General features: G+C 37.7%; 2 protein-coding genes across 4 annotated transcripts in view; both read right to left on the bottom strand.

The window, feature by feature from the left end:
- The window catches only part of slc39a14 (solute carrier family 39 member 14), a 30,952-nt gene extending 26,645 nt beyond the window's left edge, over window positions 1–4,307 (bottom strand). For 2 of the 3 annotated variants that reach the window (XM_065250841.1, XM_065250840.1), the window contains exon 1: window positions 4,139–4,307. The gene's annotated coding sequence lies outside the window, so the exon portion shown is untranslated. Of the gene's footprint in view, window positions 1–4,133 lie in introns of all 3 variants that reach the window. The other variant, XM_065250842.1, reaches the window with a different exon arrangement.
- Window positions 4,308–6,763: 2,456 nt separating this feature from the next.
- piwil2 (piwi-like RNA-mediated gene silencing 2) overlaps window positions 6,764–18,579 on the bottom strand; it is a 33,194-nt gene continuing 21,378 nt past the window's right edge. The window contains exons 10-24 of the mRNA XM_065250835.2: window positions 18,411–18,491; window positions 18,040–18,153; window positions 17,439–17,627; window positions 17,117–17,201; window positions 15,766–15,855; window positions 14,887–15,027; window positions 14,565–14,678; window positions 13,247–13,435; window positions 12,981–13,082; window positions 12,679–12,795; window positions 12,250–12,338; window positions 8,105–8,210; window positions 7,656–7,909; window positions 7,448–7,555; window positions 6,764–7,309 (exon numbers count right to left, since the gene is read on the bottom strand). Coding sequence (XP_065106907.1) covers window positions 7,153–7,309; window positions 7,448–7,555; window positions 7,656–7,909; window positions 8,105–8,210; window positions 12,250–12,338; window positions 12,679–12,795; window positions 12,981–13,082; window positions 13,247–13,435; window positions 14,565–14,678; window positions 14,887–15,027; window positions 15,766–15,855; window positions 17,117–17,201; window positions 17,439–17,627; window positions 18,040–18,153; window positions 18,411–18,491 — 1,936 coding nt within the window. The 3' untranslated portion in view covers window positions 6,764–7,152. The remainder of the gene's footprint in view (window positions 7,310–7,447; window positions 7,556–7,655; window positions 7,910–8,104; window positions 8,211–12,249; window positions 12,339–12,678; window positions 12,796–12,980; window positions 13,083–13,246; window positions 13,436–14,564; window positions 14,679–14,886; window positions 15,028–15,765; window positions 15,856–17,116; window positions 17,202–17,438; window positions 17,628–18,039; window positions 18,154–18,410; window positions 18,492–18,579) is intronic.

Below are 18,579 nucleotides of genomic sequence, written 5' to 3'. Positions count from 1 at the left end.
TGTGAATAGTTAAGCTTTTATACACACTGAAAACTATTCGACAACACGCCAACCATAATGGTGATCTAGGATTACTGCTTACTAAAATACACACCATGCTGAACAATCCTATCTGAAGGTTATTAGAAATTTGAGCGCTATGACTGCTGACACCTCGAATGATATTGTTGGCTGGGCTTCATCTGCTTTGCTTTCTATGGTTTGACTCCCGAGTATCATTTAAAGATGGATTTGGATAACAAAAGCAAATATTTTTTGACACACATTAACACCCCGGGGAAATGTATTAACTTACAAAGCTCATACAATGAGTCAACAACTTTTATACATGCAGCTGTACAATAAAAAAAAATGCAGCATAAGTTAAAACAACCTGGTTTTGCAAGTCAATTCAAACTACTATTTTAAGTTTTGGCTTGTGAAAAGTTGACATAACTTTTAAAATCAAAGTATTGCGCAAAATGTTATGGATCGACTACCAAGGAACACATAAAGTTTTCATCATTTCATCAAAAGTATCTGAAAAGTGCACTAATGTAAACACACCATGCCAAAAAACAAACAAAAACTAGTTTACCTGTTGATCATCTCTACAGTACTTCATGCACCGTTCTTCTTTTGCTAGTGTCACTGGCACATCCAAACCAGCACTCTTAAAAAGCCAAGGACGTCAGTGATTAAAGCTACTTTATACAGCAGACAATAATGGGTTAACTGAGACACCGTCATTAAATCAACAGACCTGTCATTAGGGAAAACAGCATTATGCCCCTGAGCACTTCCCTTCAGCTTATAAGAGCATTCACAGATACTGTATACAGTAATTACCCCCAAATAACAATTGACATCATCAATCAGCATCAGTTAAACCCTTGTGCCGAACCACTAAGCTGGAAAAATGCATAACAAGCAGTTGTGGAGTCTCCCGCAATACGTCAAACTGAGTTCTTCAGTCACTGAAGATACGTCAGAATAATCAGTTATCTTTGTGTTGTTGATATTAGATTTACGATTTGGTTTAAGGGAGATAACTAAACATATTTAATTTGTGTTTTACTTTCAAAGTAGTGAAAAGTTTATATCATTTATTCATTCATTGTTATCAGAATCAGTTCATTGTTACCACAATCTCTGAGCTTTTGATTTCACGATTTTCCAGTCATCCATGATTACCGAATATAGAGCTTTAATAATTTTATAGACACATAACAGGCGCGGTTTCAAGACACAAAATATTTTATAGCGGAGCATAAAAATTCACAACAAAAACATATTTTCCAGCACATGTAAAGTCATGGAAAAATTCTATATAATCAGGATTGCTGTAACAGCTTTAACCTGACATTATAAACACAACATTTTAAAACAACTTTGCTTAAAGGGACACCCCACTTTTTTTTGAAAATATGCTCATTTTCCAGCTCCTCTAGATTTAAACATTTTATTCTTTTCATTTTGAAATCCATTCAGCCGATCTCCGGGTCTGGCGCTACCACTTTTAGCTGTAAGCACAATTCATAGAATCTGATTAGACCATTAGCATTGCTCAAAAATAAGCAAAGAGTTTGGATATTTTTACTATTTAAAACTTGACTCTTCTGTAGTTACATCATATAATAAGACCGACGGAAAATAGAAAGTTGCAGTTTTCTAGGCAGATATGGCTAGGAACTATACTCTCATTCTACAATAATAATCAAGGACCTTGCTGCCGTAACATGGCTGCAGCAGGCGCAAATATTACGCAGCTCCTGAAAATAGTCCCCTTAGTATCTTTCAATAGCAGGGGACAATTTTTGGGCACTACGTTATATCATAACTACAGAAGAGTCCAGTTTTAAAAAGGAAACTCTTTGGTAGTTTATTTTAGGCGCAATGCTAATGGTCTAATCAGATTCAATGGATTGTGCTAAGCTATGCTAAAAGTGGTACCACCAGACCTGGAGATCAGCTGAATGGATTCCAAAAAGGTAAGAATCAAATGTTTAACTCTAGGGGAGCTGGAAAATTAACATATTTTCAAAAAAGAAAGTGGAGTGTCCCTTTAACACAATTATTACACTGTATAACAGATCATTAGTTAATAGCTCACCCAAAAATAAAAATTCTGTCATCATTTTCTCACTCTCATGTTGTTAGAAACCCAAATACATTTCTTTGTTCTAATGAACCCGAAGGAAGATATTTTGTGCATCGGGCCATTTTGTTGTGGTGCGACTTGATTTAGATTGTGATGCTGCGTGCTGCTGTCCCAGGTTCAGTGTTCTCTCCAACGTTACATTACAAATCAAATTTCACCATTAAGTTCTTGTGTTTAATGAAGACCGCAGATTGGCTAATATGAGCGTCAGTCATTCCTTGTTGTTTGTTGGTACGTGAAGCGCGAAAATGTGAAAAGACGAACTGCGAGCATGACAAGAACGAGCCGATTACAGCCAATGTTTCTACTGTAATTAATGACGACGATCCGGATTCAAATGCGACTCCACCACCGGAAAATAAGACTTGACGTTAAACCTTTCAGAGAGGTGAGTGGTTTAAAGATTTTGAGTGTCTCCGCTATGAAAATGGCTCGATGTAACTTACTGTGTTTACTGTAAATCTTGTAAAATGGCGTTGGTGGAGGAATCAAAACATTTTAATTGCCAGACCTTGCTTAAACATGGCGAAAGTGCCAAAAACACAAGAAGTGTTGTGACAAATGTGTTCATTATTGATGGAGACACCGACCTGTCTGTTAAAGAGTGTTTGATAGTGTATGTGCGCATGCGCTGGTGAATTGACATCTGACAAACATCCTTGTGGTCCATTTTTATGTGGAACACGACAATGCTGATGGTATGTTTTTGTTGTATTTTTTAAAACATTGCCTATTTAGTAGTAATATCATCCTGGTAATGCAGTTATCAATACAAATATATATTAGCTTTCTATATTAAGGTCACTTTTGTAATGTCCCAATTAGTCAGATTTTTATGTGTTTGCTGGATTTTCTATTGCAATCTTAATCATGTTACCTGTAATTGTTAAATTATTATTGCTGCTATACTACTTTAATTTAGGAATCTATGTAGCAAACAAAAAAACATTTAAATAAAATAAAATAGAAGACCAAATTTTAAATGCGGGCCATAGGATGTGTAAAGCCCGGTGGTGGTGTTTTATTTTTAATAAAATAAATATATTACCATATACATTGTAGTTGTGGTGCTTTTTAATTTTTGGATGGATGCGCTTACTTTTTGCTGGTGCTCCTATCTCTTTAAAGTTGGGAGCACCAGTGCTACCAAATAAAGAAGTTAATTTTGAGCCCTGTGAGAGTGGGCAAATTATGACAGAATTTTAATTTTTGGGTGAACTATCCCTTTAAGGAAGATAATGGTTAGATTACACTATTTTATGGTGCCCTTGTTACAGTGTAATTATAGATTTAAGTACTAAATAATATTAACATGCACATATAGGGTTAGGGTTTGCATTAGGGTTAACTGCATGTAATAACTGCTCTTACAAAGATTGTAAAATATTGTTACCAAAGTTTTAATAAAGTATAATAAACATTTGGTAAGGTTTAAATAACCATCCATAAAATAACACAACGTGCCTTGTCTATACGATATGTCAGAGAAACGAAACATTATCTTAACAGACCAGTTTTGTGTTCTACGTGGCCACGTCTCATGACGTTTTCGCAAGGATGACTTAAACTTCACAAACTTTACAACACACCAACGTAAACCACAGATGACAACCATGGATGAAATTTTACTCTTAAACAGTAGTTTCTTTGGGGCTAATAATAACCCAATCCAAGGGTTCAGACAAGTAGGAAACATCAAAATTGTAACGTTTACAGATGTGAGGAAGTTAAAAAGAAATAAACAATAAAGATGTAGATAGGCGTTATTCACATTGCTGCGTATAACGTCTGCTAACAGGCAATCAATATCACTATTGCATATAACTAGTTGCAGCATCACAGAACGTTCACATCCACTAATACCCATAATTACACGACCGATTTGTTGTCTTTAACTCGAATTAACCTGACACGCATCTGACGCGGAATATTGACAAGATGAATGGTTAGCCAGCTAGCCAGGTAAATCATCTACAGAAAAAAGACAACGCACCTCACCTCAAAACTTGTTGTTGGTCGAGCTGTAAAAGCGTGTCCGGTCCGTTACCTGACGGTGCACTGCACAAAAGGGGACATGAGGGAAAACCTGTTTAAACCCCTAAGCCGGATCCTCTATTTCTACAACACTGACCCATTCACCATACCGCGGCGTGTCACTGACACAAGAGGCGGGGGTGACGTCATTTGAAAGCGCCGCCTAGCAAAATTACAAATTATAGTTAATATTCAGTAGAGACTTCCCTATTGGATGACACTCGGTGTTACTTAATGTATATTCAGTAAGTTGTGCTGTACGATTGGTTACCAAGGAAGGCTGCGTCAATAGCATTAATATTCATAACGTGAGCCTCGAAGTAGGAGGATTCATCGTCAGGTATTCCCAGTTGCACGCATAGACAGTAAAAGAAAGGTTGCACGAGGCAGAACCAACTTAAGCGTCGTTCTGAAGAAGATGCCAGAAAGGTCAAGTTTGAGTTATAATTTAATGGATCGATAGTACGTGAGCATCTCAACGCTCCAGTCCTTTTAGTTTACTTATTTAATGAATTATTGCACACGATTGTTTGAGTGCACGTGTGAGGAAGCACGTGTGTTGCAGGTTATTCTTCAAACTAAAAAATAATGCCAATCACGACCTTCCGATCTCGTGTAACAGAGTTAGAGCGTAATTCGTTTTTATCGTGAATTTAGCAGCAGCTGTTAATTTTATTTTGTAATGGTGCCCTCGTGTGGTTTGGTTTTTGACCAGGAGACAGAAATACAGTACTTTGGCTAAGTGTTGTATGGTAAATACACGCTGGCTCATGTCTGCAGGGAAACACCACGTTTTTCACTTAACAGATTACTATCCATAATCAGATGATGTGTTCTTTCCGTGCGGTAGGCGCAACAGTCTGGGTTCATCGGGTCCTGAGGGTGTTCGTGTGACCTTTGGTCTAACTGTAAGGTGCAATGCAGAGCAGAGGAAAGTTGAAGACGTGACACTCGTTTATAAATAGGATGTCTTTAATGCAAGGAAAATTGCGTAACAGGCGCACTGAACTTGGCATAGTGGGTGGCGTTGTCGGACTTCTGTACCTTAAACAGTTGCTGGAAAACTAATAATACATTATATTTAAAAACATGCGCACTTAAACAAATTTTTGGCAATTCGTGCGCACGCAGGCTAATTAAAACTGTTCTGTAGAAGTTTTGATTGGACAGCGACGATATTTTCCTTGCGTTTTGTACAATAACTTTGCTAGAAATATGCATATTAAAATGATATGCAATTATATTATGTATAGTAAAACTAGGCGTAGTACACTCCATACATGGTTGTTTTGGTGAGGAGATGTATTAATCCGTGCACATTCTCCAGTTTTGCGCAGTTTCTGGTGTAGATGGTTTTATATATGGAAAACTTTTCTGCGTACGCAAAATCTGCTTAATGCGTACACACATTTTAAGGATAGAATGTTTTTAAATGAGACCCCTGGTCCTATTAGCATTTTCTAGTTACAGTGGCAAGGAAAAGTATGTGAACCTTTTGGAATTCAGTGGTTTTCTGAATAAGTTTGTCATAAATTTGATCTTGATCAAACATAATGGGCCTTATGTATAAAGCGTGCGTACGCAAAAAATGGGTCTGGAAACGTGCGTACGCCAGTTCCCACTCAAAGGTTGTGATTTATAAAAAAAACAAACTTGATGGGAAAATGGCCTTGCAGGGTGGGATATTAAGATGATTCATGTATGCACACTTGCAGGTGATCTGTGATTTATAAAGGGAACATTGCTTTGTTTTAAAAGTCTTCATAATTTTTGGTGTATGCCATTTTTGGCTTTTGTGCGTACGTAGACTTTTAGTAAGGATCCTATGCACATTTTTATACATGAGGCCCAATGTGTCTAAAAATAATTACATAGACTTTTTTTAACTTTCGTGTCTTAATTGAACACGCTCATTCAACATTCAAAATGGCAGTGGAAAAAGTAAGTGAACCCTTAGAATTAACTGTTTGACCCCTCTTTGGCAGCAATAACCCCAACCAGGTGCTTGTGCATCAGACATGTACCTCGTTGAGCAGAAATGGTTCCTGGCAGAACTGCTTTAGCTCCGCCATATTCTTTGGACGTCTCATGTATATGGCCCTCTTTGAGTCATTCCATAGCATCTCTATTGGGTTGAGGTCTGGGCTCCGACTTTGCCACTCTTAAAAGTGGATTTTTTTTTTTCAAAGCCATTCTGTTGTGGACTTGCTCTGGTGTTTTGGGTTGTTGTCCTGTTGCATCACCCACCTTCTACAGTTTCGGCTGACGTACAGACATTATCCTGAAATATTGTCTAATATACTTGGGAATTTAACTTCCCTTCAATGATTGCAAGCTGGCTAGGCCTTGATGCAGCAAAGTAGGCCCAACTCAAGATGTTTTTGGCCTGCTGTCTAATTTGGTAATCCCAACTCAACCTCACACCAAAACCACCTAAACCCAACTGTAGTAAGAAATGAGGGGGGGAACATAATCTAACAGGCTTTCTCTGCACTACACCAGGAACCTGTGGTGATTTTGTAGCTACTCAAGTGTTTTGAAGTAAAATAAGAATCAAAACTCTTTAACCCTAGGGTGCTATTTATAACTTTTTATTGTATTGCCTGACCCTAAGGAGCTTTCCTATGAATATAGTGATACACTTATCTGTATAATGGCCTTTTACAACAGATAAAATTGTGCAAAATTGTACATTACTGTATGCAAAGTAGTCTATTATTGTTAACACTTAGAAGTGTAGATGTCAAGTCAAATACGTTTGCGCTTCATTATTTAGTGAGACAGAAACAGAGGACACAAACAAAAATGTAACTGTGGAGTGCACAACTTTTAGTTTTAGTTAGTTGTAGTTACAAACATAAACAACTAAAATTCACATTAGAGATCCTCTAATAGAAAATTTTTAAGAACAATAAAACAAGAAATCAAACACGAAGACCACTCCTCCGTGGTCATGGTAACAATCTTTGCGGGCTCGCTCACAGAAAGAACAGCTTTTCTGATAGCTGGATTGCTGGTTCCGAATGCAGGTACTGGCCTGACAGAAAGGCTACTTTATGTGCATATTTGCATGGTGCAGGAACGCGGATTGTTCCTGGCCAATTCCAATAAAGATGACACATCTTGAATGTCAACCTGTGAAATGCAACACTGTTAGCATGGGGTAGAATTGTGGCCAACAGTGTTAAGGCATGCATTAATGACAACTATATAAAGATTATTTCTTATAAGCTATACATAAAAAAAAAACTATTTACCGAACTGTATTCTTACCTTTGTAAGTGGTCAGGGGTTAGGTTGGCTGTATTGTGGACAATGATATAATGAGTGGGCAGGCCACAACCCTGACGAATTGAATGAGCCATCAGGTAAAAATCCACCCTGAAGAAAGAAACGACATAATTTATATACCAGGTTTTAAAGGAACTTACTTTTTGCAAAACCAAATGTAGGACACCGATCAAGCCGCTTGTTAACCAACCAGTCTCTGTTTGTGACTGTGTGATCGAGCACAGTTCCTGGTGAAGGTGTGCCGAAGTGGTCAGAACCGTAGGAGTACAAGGTGGTGCTGATTCGTTTCTGGACCACGATGAAAGCCAGCTTTGGCTCGTAGTTTGGTATCGTCTCGAAGCATTTCAGAACCTGTGGGATCTCGTAAAGCTCCACGGTCTTCAGCTGTCCGTCTGACACGCCATCCCGATAGATGACGATCTTCTCTGGGAAGGTGTGGTTCACCTGGGATGGTTTATAGAAGGGTTACAAACTCAATGCTTATGGGAAATACATTTTACTTGAACTTTCACCGATTCCCTTTCAATTATTAATGGCAGCTCTTACTTTTAAAATGTCATCAACATTTCGCTGTTTCCTTTAAATATATATTAGACTTCACTTTGTTACTTTGGCTGTAAAGGAAAACAACATTTTTACCTCGTAGAACTTTTGAAGGGCGGCAAGCAGACAGACTCTGAAGCCACTGATGATCTCTTCATGAGGCATTTGAAAAGTAACTCTGGAGTACCATTTGGTCAGCATGCTGAATGGTGACAGCAAATGACAGAGTTATAGTTATAAGATACTAATAAACATTGTCTAAATACATTTTCTAGCATTTGTTTTTCAGTGCAGAATTGCACAAAAATTTACAGTTATTTTCTAAATGTCGACAAAAGGTTTTTGCGAAAATTATGGTATTCCATTAATCGATGATATGCGACTGAAACGTAGTTTGTAGTCATGTGAATGTAGTCATTTCAAACATCACGTCGACTGATGTTGGTAGGTCTACTAATATCACATCCATTGCACTAGAGCAGTGCTTCCCAAACTGTGGGGCCTTGACTAGGCTAAATAAAAAAAGTAGATTTTTCCCTCCATATTGTAGCATAAACACAAAGCTTTTTTTTCATTAAAGTGATGTGAGATACATTGCTTGTAAATGGTTTTAGATTTTTTTTAAGCATAGTTAAGTAATTCATTGCAATAGATGAACTATTTGTGAACTATGTAGCTTCTGTTACACACTTTGCATTAGAATTGTAAATACTATGCAGAAAGTATATACTGTTATGGATGTAAATATATTGGTAAAGAATACATCATCTTTCACCAGAATATCAAAATATTTCTCATAATTTTTAAAAATATTTCTCATGATTCACATGAGATTCTTAAAAACTGGTTAATAAATGTTGATAATTTTGTGCAAGAGACACAATCTGCTTTATTAAAAAATATATGTAATTTACACAGGGTTGCTGCAGGTTTCACCAAGTCAAATTTTAGACCTTTTTAAGACCATTTTGAGTGAAATTTAAGACCAACGCGACACAATGATCTCAGAAATTCTCATAACATTTTTTTTATTTTATTATATCTTTTTTTTTTACAAATAAAATCCACTAATATGGGAAGATCAGTATGGTCAGCTGCTGATATTTGCCTTGTTAACATGTTTTACACTTTCTCCACCCATACGTTATATGCATAAATATGCACAATAATAATAAATACGAAAAGTTCCAATCAGGATTCAGGCCCCACCACACAGAAACAGCGCTGCTTGGAGTTACAAATGACCTCCTATTAACATCCAATCGTGGTGAAATCTCAATCCTTATATTACTAGACCTTAGTGCAGCCTTTGACACAATAGATCACAGAATTTTACTCAATAGACTAGAAAACTATGTTGGCATCAGTGGTCAGGCGTCAGCCTGGTTTAGATCGCATCTAACCAATCGATATCACTTTGTTTATGTAAATGAGGAAGAGTCGTCATCACTCCCTCGTTAAATACGGCGTACCTCAGGGATCAGTTCCAGGCCCTATCCTATTCTAGTTATATATGTTACCTCTAGGAGACATTTTCAGGAAACATAACATAAGTTTTCACTGCTATGCGGATGATACCCAGCTTTACATCTCGTCACATCCTAGCGAAACCCACCATTTTGCTAAGCTAACAGATTGCATTAGTTATAATAGGGACTGGATGGCACATAACTTTCGTATGCTAAACTCCAATAAGATGGAGATACTTATTATGTTTGTAGCGATTTGGTTCAATAATATGTCAGATTACAAGTTGCCCATAGATGGCTGCACAGTGGTGCCATCTTCCACGGTTAAGAATTTAGGCGTAATGTTCGACAGCAATCTATCTTTCGATAGTGATATCTCCAACGTCTGCCCCACAGCATTCTTCCATCTTAGAAATATCTCAAAAATACGCCATATGCTGTCTGCATCAGATGCAGAAAAGCTTATCCACGCTTTTATGACGTCTAGAAAAGACTATTGTAACTCGTTACTCGGGGGATGCCATGCAAATCAGGTAAACAAGCTACAGCTGGTTCAAAACGCCGCCGCAAGAGTGCTTACTCGATCTAAAAAGTATGACCACATTAGTCCAATTCTGGCCTCTTTACACTGGCTACCAGTTAAATATCGCATACAATTTAAAATATTAATAATCACCTACAAACCTTAAATGGCCTAGCGCCCTCGTATATGAAAGAATTACTATCAGAATACAATCCACCACGTAAACTGCGATCACAAAATTCTGGTCACTTAATTATCCCTAGAATATCAAAAGTGTCTAAAGGTGGTAGATCCTTTTCCTACTTGGCCCCTAAGCTCTGGAATGATTTACCAAATAATGTTCGAGTATCAGACACCGTCGAGCAATTTAAATCTGAACTTAAGACATTCTTCTTTAACAAAGCATTCAGATAAAATGTCCAGTAAATGTACTTTTCCCGCAGTAGTTATTTTGTCTAGAACAAAGCACTCACATACCTCATATGGGTAATATACTATTGCCGCAATAGTTAGCCTGTCTGGAACCGAGCTGACTTAAACCACTATAATGCATGACACTTGCATTACATGCGAACGGCCCCTACACTAATAGAACTCTGTTTTTGTCTCCCTGTCTCGTCCTCGACCCCGAGGACAATGAGACAAACAGACCCAGTTCCTGTTGCTGTGAAGGTCATCGCACCACTGATCTACTGGCTGTCCTTCAACGTGATGCCCAGCCGATGCGCGACCAACGACTGAACCAGTTTAATCCGCTTACCCGCTTCCTATCCCTACCGTGTCTATATAATATATATATATATATATATATATATAAATTTCTCCCAAGGGTTTTTGTCCTTCTAGGAGTTTTTCCCACCGGGTTTTCTCCTAGGGGGTTTTTTCGTCCCAGGGAGAGTCAGCCAACTTTGGCTTTACTTAGCACTTTACTCTATACGTTACATTATCAATACGCTCGCTTGTACGGTTTAACTGCTATATTCTACTTCTTATGCTATGTATTGATTTTCAGTATTCTCCTCTACATCTACTCATGTAAAGCTGCTTTGCAACAATTAACAATTGTGAAAAGGGCTATATAAATAAAATTGAACTATATAGCCATCGCATTTATTCACCTCTCTAATAAAACAATAATTTTGAAATTTACCATTAAAAAGGCTGTTTGTGGTTTGTTGTGTGTTGCTAACAAGGTCGTTTCTAATTCCGAAGGCTCTAGCATCCAGAGGTTGCATTTGTAGGCTTCATAGGTCAGTAAGATTAGCGGATTAAAGTCAAGGGAGTAAATGCGCATGGAGCAGTGAGGTAAACAAAAGCTTCCTAAGTGAAAACTGTGTAACACTAAAGTTGACTCGTTGTTGGTAGCTCGGGCCTTGACGGCCTGACTGTTTAAGTTTATTTTCAGTAAAGCAGTGTTGATTTTTTTCCGCTTCTGTGTCCTCTGTTTCAGAACCTGGCAAATGCTCAGGTAAGCCACAGGCTAGTTGGTTAAATTAACCCAGAAAAGATTTTTGCTCATACAAACCTGCATTTAAGGTTTGTTTCTCGCCAAACCTACAGTATACAGTCAAATCACAACACCTGAAATATAGCTTATGGCAGGAATTGCATGGATTATAATAGCCCATATGTGTATCCTCTTTAAAAAAAAAAATATTAAAAACTGGATTTAAGTGCGAATTAGTGACGCGCGAAATGCAGAACTTTTCTTTTTAGAGGCCGCCCAACAAACACTTTCTTCCTCCATCACTGATTAGTTCTACAGCATTTTAAATTACTATTTTATTTTTTGCGAACAACGCTTTTCGGGAATAAACTGAGGTAAGAAATTTAATAAATATGTGACTTACTTGCTTCAAGTTTCCATTGCGGTTTTGAAAAACCACCTCATGCGAGCATAAAAATCTTGTGGGCGATATATGTGAGTTTTAGAGGAATTTACATGTTTCCACTGTCCATATTTTCAATTCTCAATGCCAGTTTTCCAATTTAAAGGGTAATGGAAACGTTCCTCATGATGTGCTAAAATGAGGTCCTTTTCTTGGCTAGGTTCCAAGTAATTGCCAAGCAAGATAAATAAGAGCTTTAAGGAAATGTTTGCTAGTATTTCATTCATTTTGGCATTTAATGCCATAATCATACAGTATATAAAGTCTGCATTGCTAAAAACCATGTGGGTGTAGAGGCACTTTGGGTGGTCCTGATGAACCCATGTAAACCAAAACAATTTCATGTGTGTTTTAAGTTACCTGTTGAGACTTGCCACAAAGCCCATGACAGATCTGCTTTTTTTGCTGGCATCATGGTGGACATCAACTCCGATCACCATCAGAGATTTCTGTCAAAATGTAATTGTAGTTGTACCACTTGATAATTCAACAGAACAACATTCTTTTTTAAGGTTGTATACAAGATGCCCTTGAGTGCAGGCAGTAATGTTAATGCAAATATGCATTAAATTTAAAGCGTGTGTTTGTAATGTAATACATACTACTGCTGTATCAACTATGAAACTGTATCAGCAAAATCTTATCAGCAGAAGCCACTGTGTGCCTTAGGTCTGTAATACTAACAATGCTATCTAATCTATTAGTAAAGATTGATATATTTTAGATCCGAAACCACATATAGAATTTTCAACCGAAAACATTTGATGGGCACTGATAGCAAACACTCACCAGAGGAACACTGACTGTCCACAGCTCTCCTCCCAGTTTACAGTTAATCTGCAGAAGGATCTTTTGAGCGATGCTGCGGAGCTTCTGAGGCTGGGAGATGGTCCGCACGTTGATGGCCTGGAAAAGGGAGAGACCGATTTAGATGTGACATGAATATTTTAGATATTACTTGACCACACTGACAAAATTACTGGATTATCTGTTTTGACGTAGGAAATAAGTCAATTGTTAAATCCCTTCTCATTTGCAAGCTAAATTATTGGCAAAGAAATGAGACTCCATAGGTTGAAACTGAATGAAACCTGTGATGGTACTGGACTCTGAATACAGCAGAGCTTTTTGATGGCGCTGTACAGGTCGTCTCTGTTCCCCGTCATAATGCACACAACCAGCTGCATCCGAGGCTGAAAAATAAGAGGGAACAAACACTGCTAGATGATATCCATATTTAGATTCCAAAAAACGGATTATCATGTTACACGTCCTAAAAGACACGGCATTGCTATAAAACAAAGGATTTAATGAGATGTCACTTCTATCACGTCTAACGACATTGACCGTTTCTCACTTCACTGGTGACTTGAGAGTGAATGCTCTTGACGAAGGTTTCGGTCCGGTCATCCCGTAGTTCAACACGGACGGGTCGCTCGATTCTGATGCCCATGGGTCCGGCCACACGTGAGAAGGTGCTCACCAACTCCTCTGCCTGATCCGCTGCCCGTCGAGGATAGAAAATAGCCCAGCAACTCAGAGGGACCTAACAGACAGAAATCATGGGACATGAGCTCTATCCAATTAAAGAATTAAATCAGAGGTAGTTCATGTCCTTTAAAATTATTATAACATTGTAGCTTCGCTAGTAAAGCAGTCTGCTAGCAATGCACACGTCATGGGTTTCAGTCCCAAGGATCACACAGACTGATTAAAAAAAGTGTGACTGCATTTTTAAAGGGAAACTTCGCTTTTTTGAAAAAGGCTCTTTTTCCAGCTCCCCTAGAGTTAAACGTTAGATTATTACAGTTTTGGAATCCATTCAGCCGATCTCCAGGTCTGACGCTACCATTTTTAGCATAGCTTAGCATAATTAATTGAATCTGATTAGACCATTAGCATCATGCTAAAAAATATCCAAAGAGTTTTGATATTTTTCCTATTTAAAACTTGACTCTTATGTAGTTATATCGTGTACGAAGACTGACGGAAAATTCAAAGTTGCGATTTTCTAGGGAGATATGGCTAGGAACTATACTCTCAAACTGGCGTAATTATCAAGGACTTTGCTGCTGTAACATGGCTGCAGGAGGCGTAGTGATATTACGCAACGCCTGAAAATAGTCCCCTGCTATTGAATGTTACCAAAGGGACTATTGTATGTAACTACTGAAGAGTCAAGTTTTAAATAAAAATATGGAAACTCTTTGGTTATTTTTAGCGCAACGCTAATGGTCTAATCAGATTCAATAGATTATGCTAAGCTATGCTAAAAGTGGTAGCGCCAGACCCAGAGATCGGCTGAATGGATTCCAAAACTGTAAAAATTTTATGTTTAACTCTAGGGGAGCTGGAAAATGAGCATATTTAAAAAAAAGTGGAGTGTCCCTTTAAGTCACACTGGATAAATGCATACAGATTGTAATAGATAAAGATGTCACTATAAATAGGCCTGCCAATAAACTGATAACCTGACATGTGCATGTACAGTAATGCAAAAATTAAATGTAATTCGCTCTGTTTCAATGCATATCTTTTAGACCATGTCTACAATCTGAAATCTCCGGCTTTTAACTCTTCTGAAATCCACCTCCTCTCATTGCCTGACGTCGTGGCAAATGTATACTCCCCCGCAAACTGATGAATCACAGTGATTTCAGATTGTGCTGACTCACGGTGCTGATGGAGGGGTCTCGAACCACCTCTCTGGACCAGTCCACTGATGATGATGTGACGAAGGAGGCCGAATGCAGACAGATGGTCTCGTGGGGCAAAGTTCTTCCTTGAGTCTGTGTAGGTAGAAAAGTTTGGAAATGAAACTAGCTCTGAATCACCATGAACATAAAACTGTATACAAATCAGTGATGTCAATAATGTAATATTTGTAGATTACTGGTATCTGTTGATAATGGAACCTGATACATCTTGTTTAATTTCACAGGTCTAAACTCATCTGACAGGTGTAACGCAGGTGTAGGTTCTCGTTTCTATTCTCACCACCAGGATCTCTGGACTGATGCTGAGACCCCATCGCCCCAGCTCATGAAGAGCCTCATCATTGGTGTTGATGTTCTGCAGCAGTTGTTTCAAACTCTGGGTGTGCTGCTCGGCTCCCACGTTGATGTGCATGGTCAGATCCTAGATGGAAATGAAGAGAGATAAATGAAGAGAGATCAGCATGACAGAAGTGTTTGTAGGTTAACTTTATATTTTATAAACTCTTCTATCATTCTTGTAGGTCAGTTGGTAAAGCATTGTGTTAGCAGCACAGGTTAGGAACCTAGTATGTAGGAACACACAAACTAAAAAAATGTACTAAAACAGGTTACTATGGACTTAAGCGTCTTATAAATGTTAATAAATGAAAAGCTCAGATGCACAACCCTCTAAGTGCGTCTGATGTTTTCTTGTAAGCATTGTTTTTTTCAAACTCTTAATGTATTCTGCCAACAAAGCGGTATTTCTAAATGGCCTGAAGCCGGGATAAAGCAAATTTGAAAATGTTTTAATCAGTGTATACCACTAGTCAACTAAATGAATATAACATGGCAAAGATGAATGCACATTTATATATTGATTCAATAGATTTATAGCATTTTGAAAAAAAAACTATTTTGCAAAAAATATTTTTTATAATAAATCTTTGAAAATCAAATTATGGATTTGATTTTTTATGTTATTATAACCTAAATATTCTATGTGAAAGTATGTAACAGAAAATAGTGGTTTTCATCTGATCACTTTCTTGGTATAGAAAACACATTTTTACCCAAATTAGTCAAAATGGATTTATTGCGTTTTGGAACCAAACTCTTCATATGCTTTTAGCCTATATCTGTGGGAGTCTGCCAATACCAGATTAAATGGTCATCATACCTTCATTGCTCTAAAGTCCTTCCTCATCTTCTCGGGAATGCCGGTCATGAAGGAGAGCTCCGGAAGCAGCAGAATCTCACCTGTTATAACCTGTTAAGAAACAAATCCATGTCAGTATCCTTGCATTTAGATGTGATGTTTTTTTTTAGAGCTTTCCTAGCATGCTAGGGCTGTCACTTTTTATTCGAATATGCATTAGAACCTGATGTGACATATCCATATAAATAAACCATCCGGTTTTTCAAATGCCATGTTTAGCGCATTTTTTACAGTTTTTAACACCTCGTAATAGGAAGAAGGCTGAGAGTGAGACCGATGGCAACTGTGCGCAAGAGAGGGAATCAAATTGGACCAACATGAACCTAATATGCATGTCAAGATAGAATTATAGTTTGTATATAAAATGACATTATTTTTTATAGTGTTAAATATTATAGCAGAATAAAAAGCTTGTGTTGATACGTTTGCATTATGAAATTAGCATGTATGAAGATAATTTCATCATGTTTACAACGCAATGTAAACTTTATATTAAACAACAACAGCATTTGTCTTGTAAACGGATTTTAAATGATCATGTGCTGACTGTCGTGGGTCACAGACGACAGAGTCAAGTGAGAACTGCTTAACTGAGCTATAAGTTTTTTTTCATCTCAAATATCAAATGGTTTGCACTCTCTATCATTAAAAACGGTCAAGCAAACAGCACGTGCAGAGATAATGCACTTGTCAATGACAGCTAACAAACTTGCGAGATAGTCTATGTATGTGTGCTTGTATTGTTTTTATGCGCGCAGGGGGCACCTAGATATTCGAATACATTCGGATACATTGCATGATATTCGATATCCGTTCGAATTTGATTTTTCTCAAAAGTGACAGCCCTATAGCATGCATTGTTGCAAAGCAGCTTTTCAGAAATGTTTGCATGGCATGTTGTTGTATCTTGTATCTATTAATATATAGCACACAAAATAATTCACAGTTAAACAAGAAGGTTTAAAGACAACACCCAGCATACCCCAATGGATTGTTAACATTATTGGTAACATAATGAAGAAATATTATGCGTTACCAACTATTGTGTTAATTTGTGTCTATGCAATTTATTTAAAAAAATGCAAATGAGTGTTATTTGCATAATACATAAAAATGCATAAAGCATAATACAAATGCATTTTTTTAAAATAGAAATTAAATACTAAAAGTGCATAATAATACAGGTGTCACAAAAAGCTGGGTTAAAGAGGAAGTATCAAATAACACCAGATGATGGCAGTACAGAGTGTGAATTCAGTTATGCCCATAAAAAACTGCTGACTGATATGTAAGCTGATATGTATTGTTTTACCTTTCCTCTGGGTTTGGATCTCTCCTTTGGACGATGGATGAGAAGTGGTTGGTCCAGTTCCTTTATTGTAATGCCATAGTTTTTCCTGTGCATGCATTAAACAATTTAGAGAAGCAGATTAAAATGCCGAAGTGGAAACGGTTCTTTTTTTATCATCTCTACCATCTTTCTGCCTGCGATTTGAAAATAAATAAATCTAAGGCCTTTCACAACATCATCCGAGTCATTCAGTTAAACGAGTTATTGTCAAGCTGTCATATCTCTGTACATGCTTTCTAGCCCTTTGATTACATCAGATCGAACTGGGATTCAAAAATAGCACCTGTAGTATTCAACAAACGTGGTCACTGATCCATCAGCCAAGGTGAAAGTGTCTTTGGGAGACTTGGACCACTCAATGTCGTCAATGCGATAAGTGCGGTTATTATAGCGTGTGATAACGATTGTGCCGACGAACTCCTTTGTGCATTGGTCCTGAAAGCTCTCTCGACTCTCCTGGTAAATCACATTCCTAAAGCAGACAAAAGGGGTTTAAAAAGATTGAGCAAACAAGATCCCTGCACAGATTTTTACAAACAAATCCTATTAATCCTATTAAATATTAATAAAAAGATGATTACACAGACGAGCCCCATTTTCAAAAGCTCCCAATAGTTTTACGTCATCAACATGATGCCAAGCTAACAATAAATGTCGGTGGAGTGACAACTTCCTTAAAAAGGACTTTGGCATAAATGCACCAAATGTGTTAATGTAAGCGCTGATATAGTTTTTGCTGCTTTTACATGAATGGTAAAACAAAAGGTACATGGGATGCACACTTATCGTGCCCTAATGCCCTTCAGGTAGCAGCTCAGTAGGTTTTGGAGCAAAGCAATAAAGTGGATGATTATGATAAGATGTTGTGTGTTCTTTAAACTCACATGATGTCCAGCACAGAGTCATTACGCAGCACCTTATGCGACACATCCACTAGCAAATAGAGACCACCATCAGTATGTTTGATGCTGGTGGAGTACCCGGGCCACACCTGCAGCCTGAAGCACACAAACATGACGTTAGATGACGTACAAGCACTCTTACAGATCAAACAAAACAGAGAACGCAAACTATAATTGCAAGTGTAACGGTTCACAATGTGCCTCTTGTAATTACAGACCAGACGAGCTCAACCAGGAGAAAGTACCGAAGCTGAAGTGCAGATGTTTTTTCAGTGTGATGGCAAACAACACTGAGCACAGCAATTCTCCTTGGATTTTAATCACAGACAGACAATCAGATCGGTACAAAATACCTGTGTTTGCCCAGAATGACAACAGCGTTGGGGTCGTAGTGGTTTCTGCCCACCAGTTTCAGGCCCAATATCTTCATCACTCTAGAAAAAAGAGCAAGACAACAAGCAAATGAAGTGAGGAGAATTGTCAACAAGACATTATTGCTTAGACATATCTCATACAGTACAC

Source organism: Paramisgurnus dabryanus, chromosome 5 (assembly GCF_030506205.2).
Source record: "Paramisgurnus dabryanus chromosome 5, PD_genome_1.1, whole genome shotgun sequence".
NCBI lineage: Eukaryota > Metazoa > Chordata > Actinopteri > Cypriniformes > Cobitidae > Paramisgurnus > Paramisgurnus dabryanus.
The sequence above is the reverse complement of the archived record's forward strand: the minus strand, read 5'-3'. Positions and strand labels throughout refer to the sequence as shown.